At 57.0% G+C, this 18,229-nt stretch overlaps 1 protein-coding gene across 1 annotated transcript; it reads right to left on the bottom strand.

The window, feature by feature from the left end:
- Positions 1-939: 939 nt before the first annotated feature.
- Positions 940-11,716, bottom strand: P4HB (prolyl 4-hydroxylase subunit beta). Its single transcript, XM_082603015.1, has 11 exons — positions 11,507-11,716; positions 10,225-10,431; positions 8,209-8,342; positions 7,937-8,074; positions 4,024-4,128; positions 3,702-3,827; positions 3,321-3,521; positions 3,031-3,151; positions 2,765-2,946; positions 2,580-2,666; positions 940-1,834 (listed from the first exon to the last, which is right to left on the bottom strand). The coding sequence occupies exons 1-11, from the start codon at positions 11,655-11,657 to the stop codon at positions 1,754-1,756; spliced, it is 1,533 nt and encodes a 510-aa protein (XP_082459141.1). The 5' UTR covers positions 11,658-11,716; the 3' UTR covers positions 940-1,753.
- Between the last annotated feature and the right edge of the window lie 6,513 nt (positions 11,717-18,229).

Below are 18,229 nucleotides of genomic sequence, written 5' to 3'. Positions count from 1 at the left end.
GCACGTGGAGTGACAGGCCGGGCTCCTCGGAGACCTAGCCACATTTGGTCTGTCCTTGACCTCCCAAAGTGGACTGGATCTCCACCTGTTTCCTCCGATAACGTCATCAACAGCCCTGCTGTCCTACCTGTGGCTACAGATGTGTGCACAGAGCAACAGACGGGAAGCCCCGGGCTGGGCAGGGCTGTCCTGGCCGGGGATGGCCACCCACCTGAGCCCGGCTGGCCCCCTGTGGGTCTCCCACTCGGAGCTCTCCCCAAGGCCCAAGAGGTGTCACCAATCCAGGCTCAGGTGCCATCAGCCCAGCACTGCAGCCAGGCTGGCAGCTTTTGAGCTTGTGGGGAAAAAAAAATCAATCGAAATACTCTTCCCTATGTAAACTATGAGTAAGCAGAGGTTCTAGAAGTCAAATTACATTTTAAAAACTAGAGATTTGCTACGTTAACTCCAGATTCTTTTTTACATGACTGTTTGGTGATGAGCACAGCATTCTTGAAGTCTGAACGCCCCTGATTTCTCATCAGAAGCTGCAGTGGTTCCAGGCAGTGGTGGGGAGGGGCCGCTCCCCACCCTATAGGGTTAAGGTTAGAGCCACACATCCCTGCCCATCATGTCCTGACATGACACGTGGGCAGAATCCATGTTGTGACCACTGGATGCCCAGAGCGGGTAAAGCTGCCCAACTACATCACAGGTAAGCCAGCCTGACGGCACAGGAACAGGGCCAAGAGGCACCCCTCACCCCCAGTCATGACAGTGACAGCTCCGCACACTGTGCCCACAGGATTTGTGCACGCTTCTGCGTCTCTGCTGCGTTCCAAGAAAGAGATGTCTCAACAAGAGCGGCCCCCACCAAGCCTACCTCCTCTCCCGAGAAACTTGGAATTCCAGCCCCACTCCCCGTGCCTGGAGGTTGTAAGGCAGAGGCAACAACAGGCAGAAAATTTCAATTTTATTTGGCCAATGTGTCCAATTCCAATATTGTGGTAGAAATGCCTGAAGAACTGTCAACATGTGATTCGGTTCAAGCAAGCATCCTTGGCCGTCTCCCAGCCTGGAAACGGAGGGTCCTGGCTCTGCCTGGTGCAGGCCTCAGGCCACCCTGGATGTCACAGAGCAACGAGGACCCTGGCTTGGGGAAGGAGGGGGCTGCAGCTGCACCCTCCAGTCATGGGGGGCCCCTGTGACAGAAACCTGAAGTCACCATTTAACCAAACGATGCAGGAGCCACGCTCCACCATGGCAACACCGCATGAGGTGAGGGACCTGTCCAGACCGGCCTGGTCCCGCCCCACACAGGGGACAGGAGTCCCAGGGAGGCCTGGCCAAGGTGGAACAGACACCCTGACTTCCAAAAACATCTAAAAATCCCACAGATGGAATTTTTTTTTAAAGTGATAGTATAAACCTAACAGGAATGAGACATTGCCAGCGTGAGATTCCAAAACATTTTAGCGGGCACTCTGGACAGAACCATGTACAAAAAAGTACATCACAATTTAAAAAAAAAAGGCCCACCAAGATGGGCTGGGCTGGCCTGGAAATAAACCCCTTTCCAGAAGTTGAAGAGCAAAGGAAGACGGGTTTAGATTTACAAGTGTGTGAGAGTGAAGTGTGGCTTCAAAACAGTTCCCTGCGTCTCCGATGGACGCTCCCTCTCCGGGAGGGTCCGCGGGCGTCCGGAGGCTGTGCTGTTGCGCGTGCAGCCCACTGGGAGGTGCCAGGTTTGGGTGCCCAGGTCTGGTTTTCTGTGTTACAGTTCATCTTTCACAGCTTTTTGATCGTCGTCTTCCTCCAGATCAGGCTCTTCTGCTTCTTCGAGGTCTTCTAGGTCCTGCGACGGAGGATGAAAAGGAAGGGAAGTGAGAGGTCCAGGCCAAGCTGGCATGCTGAGGCCCCCACACGCATGCCAAGTACGCCAGGGACCAGCTGGCCACTCGGACACGAGCAGCCAACTTTGGTCTCTGTGAGATGTGCGTGTATGTGGGGTGGGCTTCCCGAGGAGAGCGAGGCATGGGGACTTCTGCCCACAAGACAGGGTGGAAGCAGAGCTGGTGCTGTGGGAGCCCAGCCCACGCCGTCCAGCAGGTGAGCGCAGGGGCCGCCCCAGCGTGAAGACCAAGCAGGGAACTGCTGGTGTGTAACATCCACCCCTGTAACCCTGGAGCTTGAGAGGCCAGTGACAGCCCATCAACCACAGCAGCACAAACGGCCCTGGCACTCCTCACCTGCCCACCCCCCAGCAGGTCTGCCCCCTTGTCCCACATCCCTGCGCTTCCGGGCGGGCCCTGCGGCCTCAGCTGACCATTCCCTCCACCACGCCCACCCTGCCACACCCTCTTGGCCTGGCACTTCTGACGTCCCCTCCACTACCCCCAGCTGACCCTAGCTGACGTGGACAGGCCTGAGCTCACACCCAGCAGAGCACCTCAGCTCAACAGGGAACGTGCCAGACGAGCCTGAGAAGATTCCTGAGCAAACACCGGCACCTAAAAACCCTTCCAACACCCCCGTGTAGCGCTGCCCGGCAGCACTGAGAAAGCATGTCCCATGGGCCGCGGGGTCCGGTGACCACCTACATCGTCATCCCCGGCTCCGTCCTGGCCGCCGCTCTCCAGGAATTTCTTAAAACCGTCCAGTGTCCGCTCCCCATTGTAGTCGATGACCTGTGGGGAGGGGAATGAGATGCGGGAAGCGGTCCCACCTGACAGCCCCCCGCTGCCCCTGCACACCCTTCCCACCCAGCCCTCGATGGCGGGCGCACCGTCCTGTCGGCGCTGGCGGGGAAGAACTTGAGCGTGGGGAAGCTGTGCACTTTCACCGCCTCCACCTCGTTGGCTGTGGAGTCCATCTTGGCAATGACGACGTTCTCGTGGTCCTTATACGTCTCTCCCAGCTTATCCCAGATGGGGGCCAGCTGCTTGCAGTGACCGCACCACGGGGCATCTGAAAGAGAGCCGTTCTGAGTCTCGCTCGGCCGGTAAGTGCCCTGCCCCACCGAGCCCTGAGGAGCTGGAGGGCCTCACTTACAGAACTCCACGAAGACGTTCTTTTTCTCATCAAAAGCGACCTCTTCGAAGTTCTTCCCGACGAGCACTTTGACAGGCTGCTTGTCCCAGTCATCAGGCAGCTCCTGGCTCATCAGGTGGGGCTAGAGGGCAGGTAGAGCAGGGTCAGGCATGCGCGGTCACCAGGGACCCCTCCGCTGCCGAGCTGCTTCCAGAGCCTCAGGAGGGGGTGAGCCTGTGAGGCCGGGCTGCTCCATGCACCACCAGGATCCTCAGCAGTACCCCCCGCCCACCCCCAGACACGGCCTGTACCTTGATCTTGCCCTCCAAGAAGCGGTGGCAGAACTCGGTGATCTTCTCTGCCGTCAGCTCGTCCGACTCTGGCCTGTACTTGGTCATCTCCTCCTCCAGTGTGATGAGGCGCACGGCCGGGCACTCCTCCTTCTTCAGGCCGAAGAACTCCAAGATGCGCTGGTTGTCGGCGTGGTCGCTGTCGATGAAGATAAACAGGATCTTGGGGGAGAAAAGGCACGTTGACGGCACTGCAGGACAAGCGCTCCCTCTGCCTCCCTGCTGCCCACTCCCAACAGCTGGGACCCCGAGACTAAACAGGCTGTCCTGAGGCAGGAAGAACACTCTGGACCAGCCTTCAACCGGGGGCCGAGCCACCCGCAGGCCACCGGGAGCGCTCACCTTGCCCTTGAAGCTCTCGGCAGCTTTTTTGAAGTTGCTCAGCTTGCCCTCGTAGTCAGACACGCTCTTCGGCAGGAAGAGCAGGATGTGAGTCTTGATTTCCCCTCCGAAGATCTTCGGGGCTGTCTGTGTCAGAAACGCAAGTTACTTGGTCTGAGTCACAAACCAAACTGTTGACACAGGCTATTCTCTCAATGGCCCCAACGCCGCCACAAGCCTGGACAATAGCAGGGGCTCTGCAAGTGGGGGTCCCCACGACCGAACACCATGACCCCCCGAACCTCCCCCCACCAGGGGCAGGACCAGCAGCACAGAGCCACACCTGCTCAGTGAACTCGATGACCAGGGGTAACTGGTTGTGCTTGACGAAGTCCAGAAGTTTCTCCTTGGTGACCTCCCCCTCAAAGTTGTTCCGGCCTTCGTCAAACTGTGGAGGGAGAAAGGTGTGGATGCCGAGGCTCCCCACAAAGCCCCCTGTGGCCCCGGCTGGCCGGACTTGGCTAGGAACGCAGTCTGCAGCATTTTCCTGTCTGGGTTTTGAGCGCAGTCGGGGGCAGGACCCACGTGCCTCCGTCCAAAGCAAAACCAGGTGACGGCTGCAGGGACATATCCTCTGGGCACCAGGCAACAGTGAGGTCACTAGGAGCGCACGCAGCCTCCCATGTGCCAGGATGGCAGCAGCTGACCCAGACCCTGCCCCAACATGTTCCTGACAAGCCACGAGAACCCCACGTCCTGGGTGCCAGGGGACTTCCTCATTGCCAAGTCCCTAAAACTGCAGCTCTCCAAGTGTGGGCCTCACCCCTGTGGGTCCAAGGCCCTCCCTGGGTGGATGCAAGGTCAGAGTGATTTTCACAATCATGCTCAGACGGCAGGTGCCTTGTCACCCTTTCCCCCCGGGAGTGTGCAGTACGGCATGACATTACGTCAGACTAAAGGCAAACAGGAGAACCCAGCTGTCTTCTGTTTGGGCAGACATTAGAGAGCAGCAGAAATCTAAAATACCACTCTTACCCCTAAAATGTTGTTGTCTGGGAAAAATTAATTTTCACAAAAATATCTTTTTTTTTTTTTTTTTTGGCTGCACCATCTAGCTTGTGGGATCTTAGTTCCCCAACTAGAGATTGAACCCAGGCCCTCTGCAGTGAAAGTGTGGATTCCTAACCACTAGACCGCCAGGGAATTCCCCCAAAATGTCAGTTTTGATAACATGTAACCTTTATTATTGTTTCTTCAGAATGAACAAGTTACTTGGTTTTTTTTAAATTTCTCGGCTCTAACTTCTAACACTTCTAACACAATAAAAATGGATAGGTGTGGGCCTCCCTGGTGGCGCAGTGGTTGAGAGTCCGCCTGCCGATGCAGGGGATACGGGTTCGTGCCCCGGTCTGGGAGGATCCCATATGCCGCGGAGCGGCTGGGCCCGTGAGCCATGGCTGCTGGGCCTGCGCGTCCGGAGCCTGTGCTCCGCAGCGGGAGAGGCCACAACAGTGAGAGGCCCGCATACCGCAAAAAGAAAAAAAAAAATGGATAGGTGTAATCCACACGAACAAAAGATCTTTGGGAACTCCAGTGGCCTGTTAAGAGCTTCAAAGCCCTAGGGCTGCCGCCGCAGAGCCGCGAGGTGCGGGCCTGCTCTGGATGGGGATGGCAGACACAGCTCCTCGTGAGGAAGGCTAAGCTGTGCCTTGGCCTGTCCAGCAGGTCAGTGAGCCTCCCATCACCCCTGTGAACTCAAATGGGACTTGGAGAAAAAAAACCACTCACCTTCCCTTCCTGGTCATTTCCCTCTGCGTTTTCCTAAAGTAACTTCCAGAAAAGCAGGTGGCCACTTCCCACTCCTACTGCACTTACGTAGAGCCTGACACATGGCTTGATCACAACACGTGCTGCTAAGTAGGACCACACGGAGGGCCAGGCCCAGGGAGCTGAAGCCTGCTCTGCCTTCCCCAAACCCGCAAAGGGAAGGTGCAGAGAAACAGGAAGGAAATGGAGGCGAGAGGCTGGCCTGGCCATGGCTGGGCACCATCTGGCATAAAGTGGAGCCCCCATTACAGGCAAACAGGCCGCCATCCCCCCTCCTCCAAAACTGCCGTGCCTCTGCTGGGACCTAGTCTTCGAGGTAATATTGCCATGTTACACTATGTTCGATGTCTGCTTTGGTAAAAACCAAACAGCCAGCCCTCGTTTATGTGGGGACAGCTGCAGGAGGCCTGGGGTCCTGGGCAAAGGCCACCCCTCCAGACCACAATGAGAATGTCACAAAAAGGCCCCGCACCCACTCTTAAGCCCCCAGCTTCAAAGATGAAAAAGAAAAACAAAGTAAACACCAAACAAAGACACAGGATGATCAGCTCTCAAACCAGTGGTCCAAGTTCCAACGACCTGGAACCCAGCTGACCTGGGACCCAAGCTGGGAATCTCGGGCTCAAGTTCTGCTGGAGCCCCACCCTCGCCATCCTCCCTCTCAAGTGGCAGCTGGCAGTTCCTGGGAGCCCCGTCCCACTCTCGAGGCTGCACACTGGAAGACCCAGCGAACTTTGAGGAACTAGGCGAACAGCCTGTAGGAAGGGGAACAAGTAAAGGCGGAGAAGGGGGACCACAGGCCGGGCAGGAATCTGCATCTTCTTCCTCTCATCCGGGGAGCTGTCTGACTGCAGTTGTGACCCCTACTGACCCCCCAACACAAAACCTGTGGGCTCTGCCAGGCTCTTGCTCACAGCTGCCCAAGGAAGCCATGCCGTTCCAGCACAGTCACTGGAAGCAAACGAGTGGAAGAGGGGATGCCCTGCCTACTGGCACCAGACCTGAGGGGGTCGGCTGTGCCCAGCCTGCGTGAACACCAAAGACTTGAGGCCAAGAACAGATGAGCGACCGTGACTACAGTCTTTGCAGAACAAAGAACAATCGTGCTAACCTTCAAGGACACATGATCACCGAAACCATCGATCCAGTTTGACAAATGCCACTCCAGACCTCAAGGATAATGGAAAAGAAATGTGTGGACCAAGCTGGTGAAAGGGGATTTGCGAGCTCTGCAGGCCTGAGTCTCCCAGGCCCTCACCCAGAACTGCAGGGTGAGCCCAGGACCTTCGTTCCACTCAATTCCATCCAACTCGGCAGGGTTTTTTCCTAATCAGCTGTTAATTACAGCTTCCTGGGCACTTTTGGGAAGACAATTGACTAATTTAGCAATTCTATTCCCTTTAGGGGACATCATGAGAATGTCTACTGAAAAAAGGGAGCATATATAACGCCTTGAGTTCTTTCGAAGAAGGGGCTTCAGAAAGAGCTGAAAGCAAGCTGCCCCCAAACCCTGTGCAGCTGCGAGGCCTGCGCCGCCCCATGCTCCCCACCCCCAGGTGCTGGAGGCTCAGCAGTGCCCCAGCAGGAGTGCACACACAGTGGGGGCCCCCCAAACGCTGCGATTTACAACTTTGCTGTAACGCTACTTCTAACTACCTTCTAACCCTGGGGACAAAACAGAACAGGAGTCGAAGGTCCAGCCCCACCCGCTGAAGACATGCCTCCAGTCCCAGCCCCTCCCCCACAGCCTTCCTGCCTCCTCCACTCAGCACCCAATCCAGGGACAGCTGTGTCCCAAGAGCATGGGTGCTCAGCCAGCCCCAGGCCCACTGTCTGCTGGCTAAGATAAAAGAGAGACCCCCATCGCCCACTCGGGTAATGCCATGCACACACCAATCTCAGCTGTGTCCTAGCAAGAGCGCAGAGTGGTTAAAAGACACACGGAAGGAATAACAGACACGGGGCTGGGGGAGCCTGGAGGAGCCCGAGGGAGCCCTGGGGCCAGGCTCTACCAACAGGGTGGGAACACATGCCACTAATACTCCAGAGTGGAAACAAACAGGAGTGGCAGCTGCACAACATCGCAAATGTAATTAACGCCGCCGAATCCTATACTTAAAAGTGGTTAAAATGCCAAACTTTGGTACACGTCTCACCACAGCTTTCCTTTCACAAGCTAACACTCCGAAGCCACGTGGCTTCCACAGAACACTGCACTGAGGCCACCAAAGAAGCTGGAACAAAGGGCCCACGGCTGAAGGGCTGAAGGCCACTGTCTAAGAGGCTCCTACAACCTGACGTTGCAAAATGGGCCTTGATAACAGGTGGGCCTCAGTCCAGCAGCCAGCACCGCCCGGGCAAGGTCCTCGAAGGCAACACCAGCCCTGCGGCACAGCACCACCCCCACCCACCCCCCGAGGGCCACTCACCTTCTTCAAGAGGACAACCCCGTCCTTGTCCAGCTGGTACTTGGAGAACATGTCACTGTTGGATGTGATCCCGAAGGGGATGTCATCAGTGGCCTCTGCTGCCAGTAAGAACTGCTTGGCAGATTCCGACTCCATGTCCTGGAGAGGAGAACCAGAGGTGGCCGCCACCACAACACTGAGAACCCCTGCCCTGGTCAGCAACAGGGCAGACTGCGGTGCCCAGGCCACGGCAGGAGGAAGGAAGACCCGGGATGAAGTTCCAAAGCCTCTACCTTAAAGAAGCCGATGACTGCCACCTCGCTGGACTCCACCAAGGTCTCCGCGGCAGCCCCGTCAGACAGCATGCTGGCGGCAGGACCTGTGCGCTTCTTCAGCCAGTTCACGATATCGTCGGCTTCTCTGCCAGCTGCACCCAAACACATGCAGGGTCCACTTGAAACCAGGGGTGCGCCCACCCTCCCCGCCCATCCTTATCCGACCTCTCTGCCAAAACCAGAGCAAAACATCCTCTTGCCACAGAAAAGGCATCCTGTCTACATACCTGCCCAAATTCCAGGGCTAAAAAGGAGTTTCTGGGTATATGGGAGACTGTGGTTGTGTTTAAAGGAGAAAAAGGCAGTGGTTACCTCTGGGTAACAGATTACAAGTCATTTTTTTCCACTAATACCTCTGTAAATTTTCCTTGACATTTAAATTCATTAAACACACGAGCACTTTCCCCGCAGTGGTCTCACACTAGGCTTCGTCTTAATCAGAGATGTGGCAGGATTGGAAGAAAGGGCTGGTTAGCAAGTCAGCCTCAAGGCCAGCTTTCCCCTGCGAAAGCGGGCTGGGCCCTACCACCTCGTGCGCCAAGGCTGGTCAGGTGTCCTCGCCCCACATGCCTCCGGGACTGACAGGAGGAGGAGATCAGCCCATGCACGCCACCCAAGCAAATAAAACGAAAAGGAAGAAAACTGCTTCTCCTGCGACTACCTAGTCCAACCTGGAAAGGGTTGCCAAATCTCATGTTTAAAAGAACTCTGCCTTAGGGACTTCCCTGGTGGTCCAATGGGTAAGACTCCACGCTCCCAACGCAGGGGGCCCGAGTTTGATCCTGGGTCAGGGAACTGGCTCCCCCGTGCCAGAACGGAGATCCCGCGTGCCGCAACTAAGACCCGGCACAGCCAAAATAGATAAATAAAATATTTTTTCAAAAATAGCTTTAGAACTTCCCTGGTGGCGCAGTGGTTAAGAATCTGCCTGCCGATGCAGGGGACACGGGTTTGATCCCTGGTCCGGGAAGATCCCACATGCCGTGGAGCCACTAAGCCCACAAGCCACAACGACTAAAGCTCGCACGCCTAGAGTCCGTGCTCCGCAACAAGAGAAGCCACAGCAGTGAGAAGCCCGCGCACCGCAACGAAGAGTAGCCCCCGCTCGCTGCAACTAGAGAAAGCCCGCATGCAGCAACGAAGACCCAACGCAGCCACAAATAAATAAATATTTTTTTTAAAAAAAGAAACAAAACACTTAAGATAAATCTTTAAACAATAGCTTAAAAAAAAAAGCATTCTGCAGAGAATAAGTGAAAGCTGTGCTATCAGTTACAGGTGGAGTCAGGAAGAGTTGTCTCATCTACAAAGCCTTAGTGTTAGTGACGGGATCATGGTAACTCTGCATAAGGCACTTCCATTCCAAAAGTGAACATAAGTAAAAGTGGGAGCAATAAAACAGCAGCCTACTGAGAAGACCAAAGCTGCTGACATCAGAACTAACAAGATGAGCTGCTCTAAAGGATTCTAGCAGAGAAGCCACAGAACCTGTTTTACAGACAATGATTCTCCGCTGTCACTGTCACTGGTACTGACCAGGCTACACAGGGGAGGCGGCCGAGCAGTGACAGGGCCTGTGCCGCAGACGAAGCCGGGCATGGATTCAAGCTCTGCCATGACCGGCACGAGCCCCAGACCAGTACCCACGGATCTCCGCTTGCCCCTCCTCTGTGAAAGGCCCTTGCTCCCGCCTTGGTGGCAGGCACACCAGAGAGCCAGCAAAGGCTGACGTGTTGCTCCATTTGCTCAGCCTCCCCCCGCCTTACTGGTCAACCTTAGGACAAGCCTCAGCCTACCAGCCACCCCCCTGGGATGACCCTCTCCACTTGAGAGATTCAGGAATGAGAGAATGTTCCTCACACAATTCTCAGAGTCTGAACTAGACCTAGAACCCAGTCTAAGAATGGGTTCTCCTCCACGCCTCTGCTATCTTCAAGAACTGCAGGCAATAAAAGGACAGTGCCGTGGTCACACCTGTGTACTCTTTGGGGGACGCCGTGTCTCCGTTCTTGAAGAACTTGATGGTAGGGTAGCCACGGACGCCGTACTGCTGGGCCAAGTCAGACTCTTCAGTGGCATCCACCTTGGCCAGTCTGATCTCGGAACCTTCTGCCTTCAGCTTCCCAGCTGCTTTGGCATACTCCGGGGCCAGAGCCTTGCAGTGGCCACACCATGGGGCATCTGGGAGAGAAAGCAAGACCTAGAAGGCAGCACCGACCCACTGCACTGCCTCCCTTCCCTTCTCCTTTGGTACTTCCCTCCATAAAATCCTTATCTTTGCACCAAGATAACCGCTCTGAACGCACAGTTTGAGCTGATAGCTTGGTTCTCTTGGGCAATATCGGATAGAGGCCATGAATGACAAACCACCAGCCCCACTCTGCTTTGTCTTCATGATTAGTAACTTCCTACTACCTGCAGGCGATCAGGGCAGTTGAGTCCCTGGAATTTCCCTTTAGGAACCAAAGAAGTTAGGCAGCTAAAGCCACAGCAGCCGTATACTCAGTGAGACTAATCATGAGTACAAGACTCACATCTAACTCGAGTTCTTTAGACTCTCTCTGAACTCAGGTTAGCAGCTGTGTTGGGCCTAAGATTTCCCCCTGAGATAGTCAGGGCTCAAACACTTATGGACACAAACAAAGGTTCTGGATTCTGGTTGGCAACACTGTTAATCAGAAGACAGCTGTTCCTGGTGGAAGGTGGTGTGGGCAGGGGCAGTGTTCTCTGGGAACTGGTCCAGGCGAGCAATTAGGGGACTGGACCCTGCGTGGTCCTTCGTAGTTGTAGCAGCTTACACAGTCGACCCTGTTTTACTTAGGCTAACAGAGACATCCTGCCATGTGGACCTCAGGCATAAAAGCACATCCAAGCTGTCTGCCCTTGGTCACCCTCAGGGTCCAGCTGGGCAGGAGGGATGCCCCCAGGACACGGGCAGCGCACGGACGCTGACAGCAGGTCTGTGGGCTGTTTCCGCTTAAGGATGCGCCTCTCCAGGGGCTAGGAGTCAGCGCATCCATGGGGTGGCCGGAGAGCTGACAGCCCTTTAGACCCCCAAACCCACCTCTGGCGGGGCCGGGGGAGGGAGGGTGGGGAGGGGCGCCCAGGACCCCCGCGCCCCCCCACCCTCCAGCCCCCCTCCGTCCCTCTGTCCCCCCAGTGCTCCTGCACCCCGGCCCCTCCTCTGTCCCCACTCCGTCCCCACGCCGCGGTGACGGCGAGGCCCGGCCCGGACGGACGAGCGGGCGGCACTCACAGAACTCCACCAGCAGGTACTTGTGGGCCGCCAGCGCCTCGTCGAAGTTGCCCTTATGGAGCACCAAGACGTGGTCCTCCTCGTCGGGGGCGCCGGCGCCCGCGCGAACTAGCGCGGCCAGGGCCAGGCACAGCAGAGAACGGCGTAGCATGTCGGAACGGGATCGGCACTCCTGTTGGCGCCGCCAGGACAGCAGGCCACGAGAGCGCGCACTGCCCGCCCCGCCCTTATAACTCAGGCCGCCGAGCGCGCGCCCGCCCGCGCCCACCTCCGATTGGCCGGTGGGCTCCGGGGCCCGCCTCCACCGCTCTCGCATTGGGCGTCCACACTGGCCACGGCCCCGGATTCGGAATCGCTACGGGCACCTCCCTCGCCCTCGCCCAGGATTGGCCAAGGAGCTCGCGCTCGCACTCTTTCCCGGCCTCTCATTGGCTCCTGGCGGAGAACTTTCTCTCCCTGGCCTTGTGACTGGTGGCTTTCTCCTACACCTTCAGCGGGTCTGGAATGGCTGCTACCTTCGGGGGCCTGGGCTCTGCGACTCCTGATTGGCCGAGACATGCGCGCGATCCTTCGTCGAACGTGGCAGTGGGGCGGAGTCCCCAGCCGAGGGGCGGAGCCGCGCTTGCGCCTCCGAAACCCCTCGTGTTGCTTTCTGACTGGACCGCGTATCCCCAATCGACACCGCCCCCCAGCTCTTCAGGCTGGAAACTGAGCTGACGCGCTTCCGGCGCGCGTGAGGCCCGTGCGGCCCCTGCAGTGGCGGCGGGGCTCCGGCACGGGCGTCGCCCCGGGCGCCTCGGCGGGCGGCTAGGGCGCTCCCGGTGGCGGCGTAGCGAGGCGCAGGGGCAGCGCGCGGGGGGCGCGGGGAGGACCGAGGCAGGACGCGATGGGGCCGGCAAGACTCGGCTGGGCCCGGAATGGGGCCGCCCACCTGCTGAGAGGGTCAGGGCCGGCACCGTCTCCTGCGGCACCTTCCCTCCCTCCCACCGGCTGCCAGTCCCACGAAGCAGCCTCTGGGTCGCTTTCAGGCGCCCGGGTAGACCCGCGCCGTCCGCCAGGGGGGTCGCTAGCGGCCACCGAGCTCTAAAATGCGGCCGGGCAGCGTGATTGGGAGTGAGCGTAACACGCACCGGACGTCAAGACTGAGGACGGGAGGGGAGTGTACGATATTCCCTTGATGCCTTTTTATATTGACATGTTGGGATATTTTGTATACGATGACTTAAGTAAAAGTATTAAAGCTTTTTTTCCCAATTTTTTTCTTTAACGTGGCTTTCGAACATTTAAAATAACATAGTTGGCCCAAATGTTGCTCCTGTCGGGCGGCGTGGCTCTGGACTGAGCAGCTCCTTTTCCTTCACAGTTCAAAGCCTAACTCTAACCCCACCACACCCCCGTCTACACTCTATTCTTCATTTGTGTTCACTTCCTCGGTTGTGAAATGCCAACCCCACTGATTTTCACTCATCATAGATTTAATAACTTGACAGGAAAAAGGACACTCCCACATTAAATGTACACGTTGGCTATATAATAACATCCTGATTTCAGAAATGGTAAAACATAGAAAAAAAGATGTTTTTGTACTTCTGAGAATTTGTATTTATTGACACGTAGCTCCTGAGGGCCTGTCTTCTCATCTCTTGTGGTACTTCCTCACCTAGAATATGAATTCCTGAAGGTCAAGACCAGGTTCTCTGTGCCCCTCCCCCAGGGTCAGTAGAACAAGAGTCAGGCAGAGGTGGTTGTAGCTCCTGGGATGCCTGTCTACCTCACAGCACGCACTGTACAGGAGCTGGGCCTCAGGCAACAAAAGGCTATGAACATGTGTCTCTGCAGCTGCGGCCTCCACCCCAGTTCGGTGGGGTCCTGGCCCGCTGAGCGGCAGGGCTTCAAAATAAGCCATCACAGGCACCCTCTGCTCTCTGGGAAAGGGTGGGTGGGAATTACCTCATATCTCCTGCCCTATCTCCCAACATTTTTGTGACTGCCATGACCCCGATTTACAGACCACAATTTGGGTCTGAGGCAAGGGACATTTGTACCATGTCTAGATTTCAGAGGCACTCATGAAATCAGAGTTTAGATGCCTAAACTTCGGGGCTTTAGTTTTTTCATCTGATAGGGACAGAGTGAAGAGATACCAAGATGTTGATTAGTTTGTGATGGTTTGGAGGCAGCTTAGCCTCACAGCATACGGTAAAGTAGTTACAAAAGATGAGAACACTGGGACCAAGGGGAGAACAGACTAGACGCAGAACAACAAGTATCTGAGTTGCTGGCTGTGGTTGACTCTCACTCTGGTTCAGTCTGGGCCTCCATGGCCAAAGCCAAGGGCAATTGGGACACACCTTGATGCAGGTGATGACAGGCCACTGTTCTGCAACCCAGGTGGACCCAGCCAAGTCATCGTTCTGTGAAAACCAGGGCTCTGGCCTGGGCAGGGCACAGTATTTTCATGCCTTGCCTGCATTGATGCACCTTCTCAAAGCACGTCCGCAGGGAAGTGGGGTTCCCAGAAAGCTGGAGGGAGGCCAGGTTTGGGGATGCCCCAGGTCTCCAGTCTCTGGGGTTGGTCAGTAGTTGGGTGAGGTGCAGGGGTGCATCCTTCCCCCCAGGACACAGGCCAGGTTCACTGTACACCTCTGCAGGCCTTGGCCCTGAGGGGAGGGCCAGCATCTGTCTTTTTCCTAAGGCCACTCAACATGCCTTTCATGGGCAACTCTAGGAAGAGGCGATGGAGCCGTGTTCACTCTCATACCAGTGCCCTGAACTGGAGTGCACCTTTGGAGGGCAGAGCCCCAGTGGCTGTGGCTCTGGCATCTCTCTGAACCCAGCACAACTGCTTCAGGATGTCCTCCAGGGATCTCTCACACCCAGAGAAGGTGCTCATTAAACACTGGTTGAACAACTGAGTGATAAAACATTTTGATAAAGACTACTCTCAAAAATAGAGTTCTTGGGGACTTCCCTGGTGGTGCAGTGGTTAAGAATCCCCCTGCCAATGCAGGGGACACGGGTTCGAGCCCTGGTCCAGGAAGACCCCACACGCCGCGGAGCAACTAAGCCCGTGCACAACTACTGAGCCTGAGCTCTACAGCCCGCGAGCCACAACTACTGAGCCCGTGCGCCTGAAGCCCATGCTCTACAAAAAGAGGAGCCACCCAATGAGATGCCCACGCACCTCAACGAAGAGTAGCTGCCGCTCGCCGCAACTCAAGAAAGCCTGCGCCGCAGCAATGAAGATCCAATGCAGCCAAAAAAATAAATTAAAAAAAAAAAAAAAAAAAAAGATTCCACGCTTCCACGGCAGGGGGCACGGGTTTGATCCCTGGTCAGGGAACTAATCCTGCATCCCACCTGGTGTCGCCAAAAATTAAAAAAAAAAAGTTCTCAGAATAAAACAACTCCCTTTCAACCCGATTGGAGGCATTGAGGGAGTTAACAGCAGGCTCGTGGACACCCAGGAAGTCCTCCTGACTGCAGGTTTCCACTGTGGAGCAGCAGCAGGGGAGCGAGGGCTGTGCCATGGGCCACACAGCCCTGCACATGGGTGAGCTGGGACATAGGAAGAAGGTGCAGTGGTGAGCATGGCCCTGGTGGACTGAAGTGGACCCTGATTGTACAGTATGACAGTGCTGGGCATGGAGAAGATTCTAGCAAACTACAATAACTGGTGAGTAGTCACAATAAAGGTGCTGACCTGGTGTCCACTGCCATTCTCCTCAGTGGAAGAAGGGTCCATCTAGGGGATGGCTGAGGAGGCAGAAGCTTGGGGATGACTAGGGCCATGGACAGAGGGAGGGAGTGGAGAGGAAGGGTCACACCACTGGCTCACTAGGGCAGGGAGCCCAGGCCCAGCAGCACTGAGCTGTACAGACAGGTTTGGGTTTGGGGTGGAACCAGAAGGATCAGGTTAGACTTGGGACCTGAGAGACACGTCATGCAGGTCCTGCAGGTGCCACCTCATGTAATCCTTCACCAGAGGAGGAACCAGAACAAAGTCCTGGCTGTTGGCAGCGTGTCTGTACTACTTGGCACTTGGGGTCTGAGTTCACATATCAAACCAGAGCTTGGAAAATCCAAGAGCAAAACTAGTAGGCCTTCTGGCTTGCCTTGGAAGGCCCTTGCCCAATAAACCAAACTACTGCCAGCACAGGCTGACCCTAGGTTTGAAGATTTTCACTGGACCTCTTAGGAGGTGGACAGGGAGAGCTAGAGCGGCTGTAGCTGGCCCCAGGGCTCCTGCAGACTGAAACCTGTAGCCACCGCCTGGGAGCCTTTCCCCTCCAAAGGTAGAGCTGTTTCAGAAATAGCTGTGTCTGAGTTTAGTGGGAAAGGCCTTGGGCCTTGGAACCCAGAGCTGTGCAGTCTGTCTCCCCCTGCCTCCGGCAGGCAGTCCTGGGAGAAGCTGGTTAGGGTCCTTGACCCCTGTGGATTCCAGAGCTGGGGGCTATGGCTCTTGGATTTACGTCTGGGCCAGCTGATGCACCAAGTGGCACTTTATCCCATTACCCAGCCCAGCGCCCAGATTCCAGAATCCCACCAGGGCCCTGGTAAGGAAGGCCAGGAGATAACCAGCCCTGTGGGTGCCATCCTGGCATGACATGTGGTCACTGACCTGCGGGTGGGGGTGAAAGGGTACTTCCGAGTCCACCCCAGCTGGTGATAAGGTCCTGGGAGGGCTCACCCTACTGATAAGCACTGGGAAGAGTGGCAAGCTGTGGGAGGTGCAGCCAAGACGGGCTCAGGGAAGCGGCTGCCCAGGTGTGACACACAGCACTCTTCTCACGGGCTCGGAGCATAAAAGGAGACTTTGCAACCAGCATTGAGCCATAAAAGGGAGTTTCTGGAACCAACACTCTGGAGCTGGGGATTCCTAACTGCCCTTTCCTGTCTCAGGGCTGGGAAAGGGCGTGTTAGGTACTAGGTGCCCTTGGGGGTGATGCTCTGAGGCAGCACAGTCCCTGCTACCCCAAGGTCCTCAAGAGACCCTGATGGTCAGCGGGACTGGCTGTGGAGCATGCATGGCCCTCGGCAGTCCTTCAGGGCTCCCTAGGTGCTCTTTTGTACCTCCATGCAGCGAGGGTCCCCATCTCCTCCCATTCATCCCACCTCACCAATCCCACCTTTGGACCTCTGGCCCTACAGGGCACAGGGGCTCGGCTGGCCTTCCATGTCACCCTCCATTGGCCCTGCTGCCCATGGTGCCAACTTCCCCACTCTCCTACCTAGCTTGGAGTCCTTATCCCAGGTCCCTTGCGACCCAGTCATCCCATGTGTTCCCAAGTCTTCAGCAAGATTCCTCTTCTCTGAGGCTGAAAGCGCTCCCTCCCAGAGGCTCAGACAGGGCCCATGAGTAGGGTGCGGGAGTCACTCTGGACACCCCACCAGGCCCAGGGCCTGACTGTGCCCCGCCCTTTCCCTGCAGGACCCACAAGAGCCGAAAGGGTAGCACTGGCGTCGCGGGCTGACGTGACTAAGAAAGGGCTTTAAACCCATTCTCCTTCAACAGCCACAGGAGCAGTGGCGACTGCACCTGGCCCCTGGCCGGCCTCTGGGTGCCCTGGGGTAGCAGAGGAATGGGGCCCCACTTCCCCTTTCCCACCAGGAGACGACCAGCAGACACCCTGGCTCCTTAGGGGGAGTTTATTTCCCGGTCAGAAAAGGAGAAGCAGGACAGGCTCTTGTGCGTTCTAGGCCCGGGCCTGACCGGGGAGGGGTAGGGTTGGGTGGGGGGCACAGGGGACGGCTCCAGCTGTGCAAGCTTGGTCCCACAGTTGTCCTGGCTGGGTCCTGGTTGGCCTGCTGGGGATGGTGGCACCGAGCCTGGGGGCAGAGGCAGGCCAGTGGGCCCAGAGGACGGCACATATGGAGGCAATAAATACCGACAGGCCAGGCACATGACTGCAGGCCGGCAGGCCCAGGGAGGACAGGTAAGGCTTGGCCACTGGTTTTGTCTGCTGAGGGCTCTCTCTCTTGGGGCCGTGGGCTCTAGGCACTGCCCACCGGGACAGAGAAGGCAGAGGTGTGAGGACACCCAGCCTCCCAGATGGGACTGGAGACCGCTCAAGATTTGGCATTTGGCTTTCCCAAGCCCCTGGAGCCGTCCCCGCAGCCCTGGCCAGGGGGAGGGGGACTGGCCAGGCCCACGCAGACCGGGGAGCAGCAGCAGCACATCCCACACACCTTCTCGGGCCACGGGGATCACAGACGGGGCAGGGACTGGGGGAGACCACATGCTCATGCAGACACGGGGTTAGGAGATTAGTGACGCCCCCTCAGCACACGTTCCACATGTTAAGGCATCATGGTTAGACGGTTACTGACAGCAATGGATGGACTGACCGGGGAGAAGTGAAAGCTGGAGGACGACCGGCCCAACGAGGCCCCACGTGGTACACCCCACCCCCACCAGGAGGGCGTGCCAGAACACGAGGTGGGGCAACAGAGAAGGCCCAGGGGACCTGAGCCCCTCCTGCAGTGCCTGGCTCCCTTGCCAGGACCTCAGGTCGGGTTAGGGCGGTGGGGGAACCTCAAGGGATACAGAAGGGGAGGTGTAGACCTCCCTCCCCACAGCACAGGCGGAAGCAGCAACAACACTAGACCACCGAGGAGGCTGGGGCCAGCAGGCTGGAAGGGTGGAGGAGGGACAGACAGGCCGGCCAGGAGGCAGACCAGGGGGGAGGGGCGGCAGCGTGGGCGGGCCCTGTCAGCACTTTG

This window comes from Mesoplodon mirus (genome assembly GCF_964341445.2).
Source record: "Mesoplodon mirus genome assembly, chromosome: 18".
Taxonomy (NCBI): domain Eukaryota; kingdom Metazoa; phylum Chordata; class Mammalia; order Artiodactyla; family Ziphiidae; genus Mesoplodon; species Mesoplodon mirus.
The sequence above is the reverse complement of the archived record's forward strand: the minus strand, read 5'-3'. Positions and strand labels throughout refer to the sequence as shown.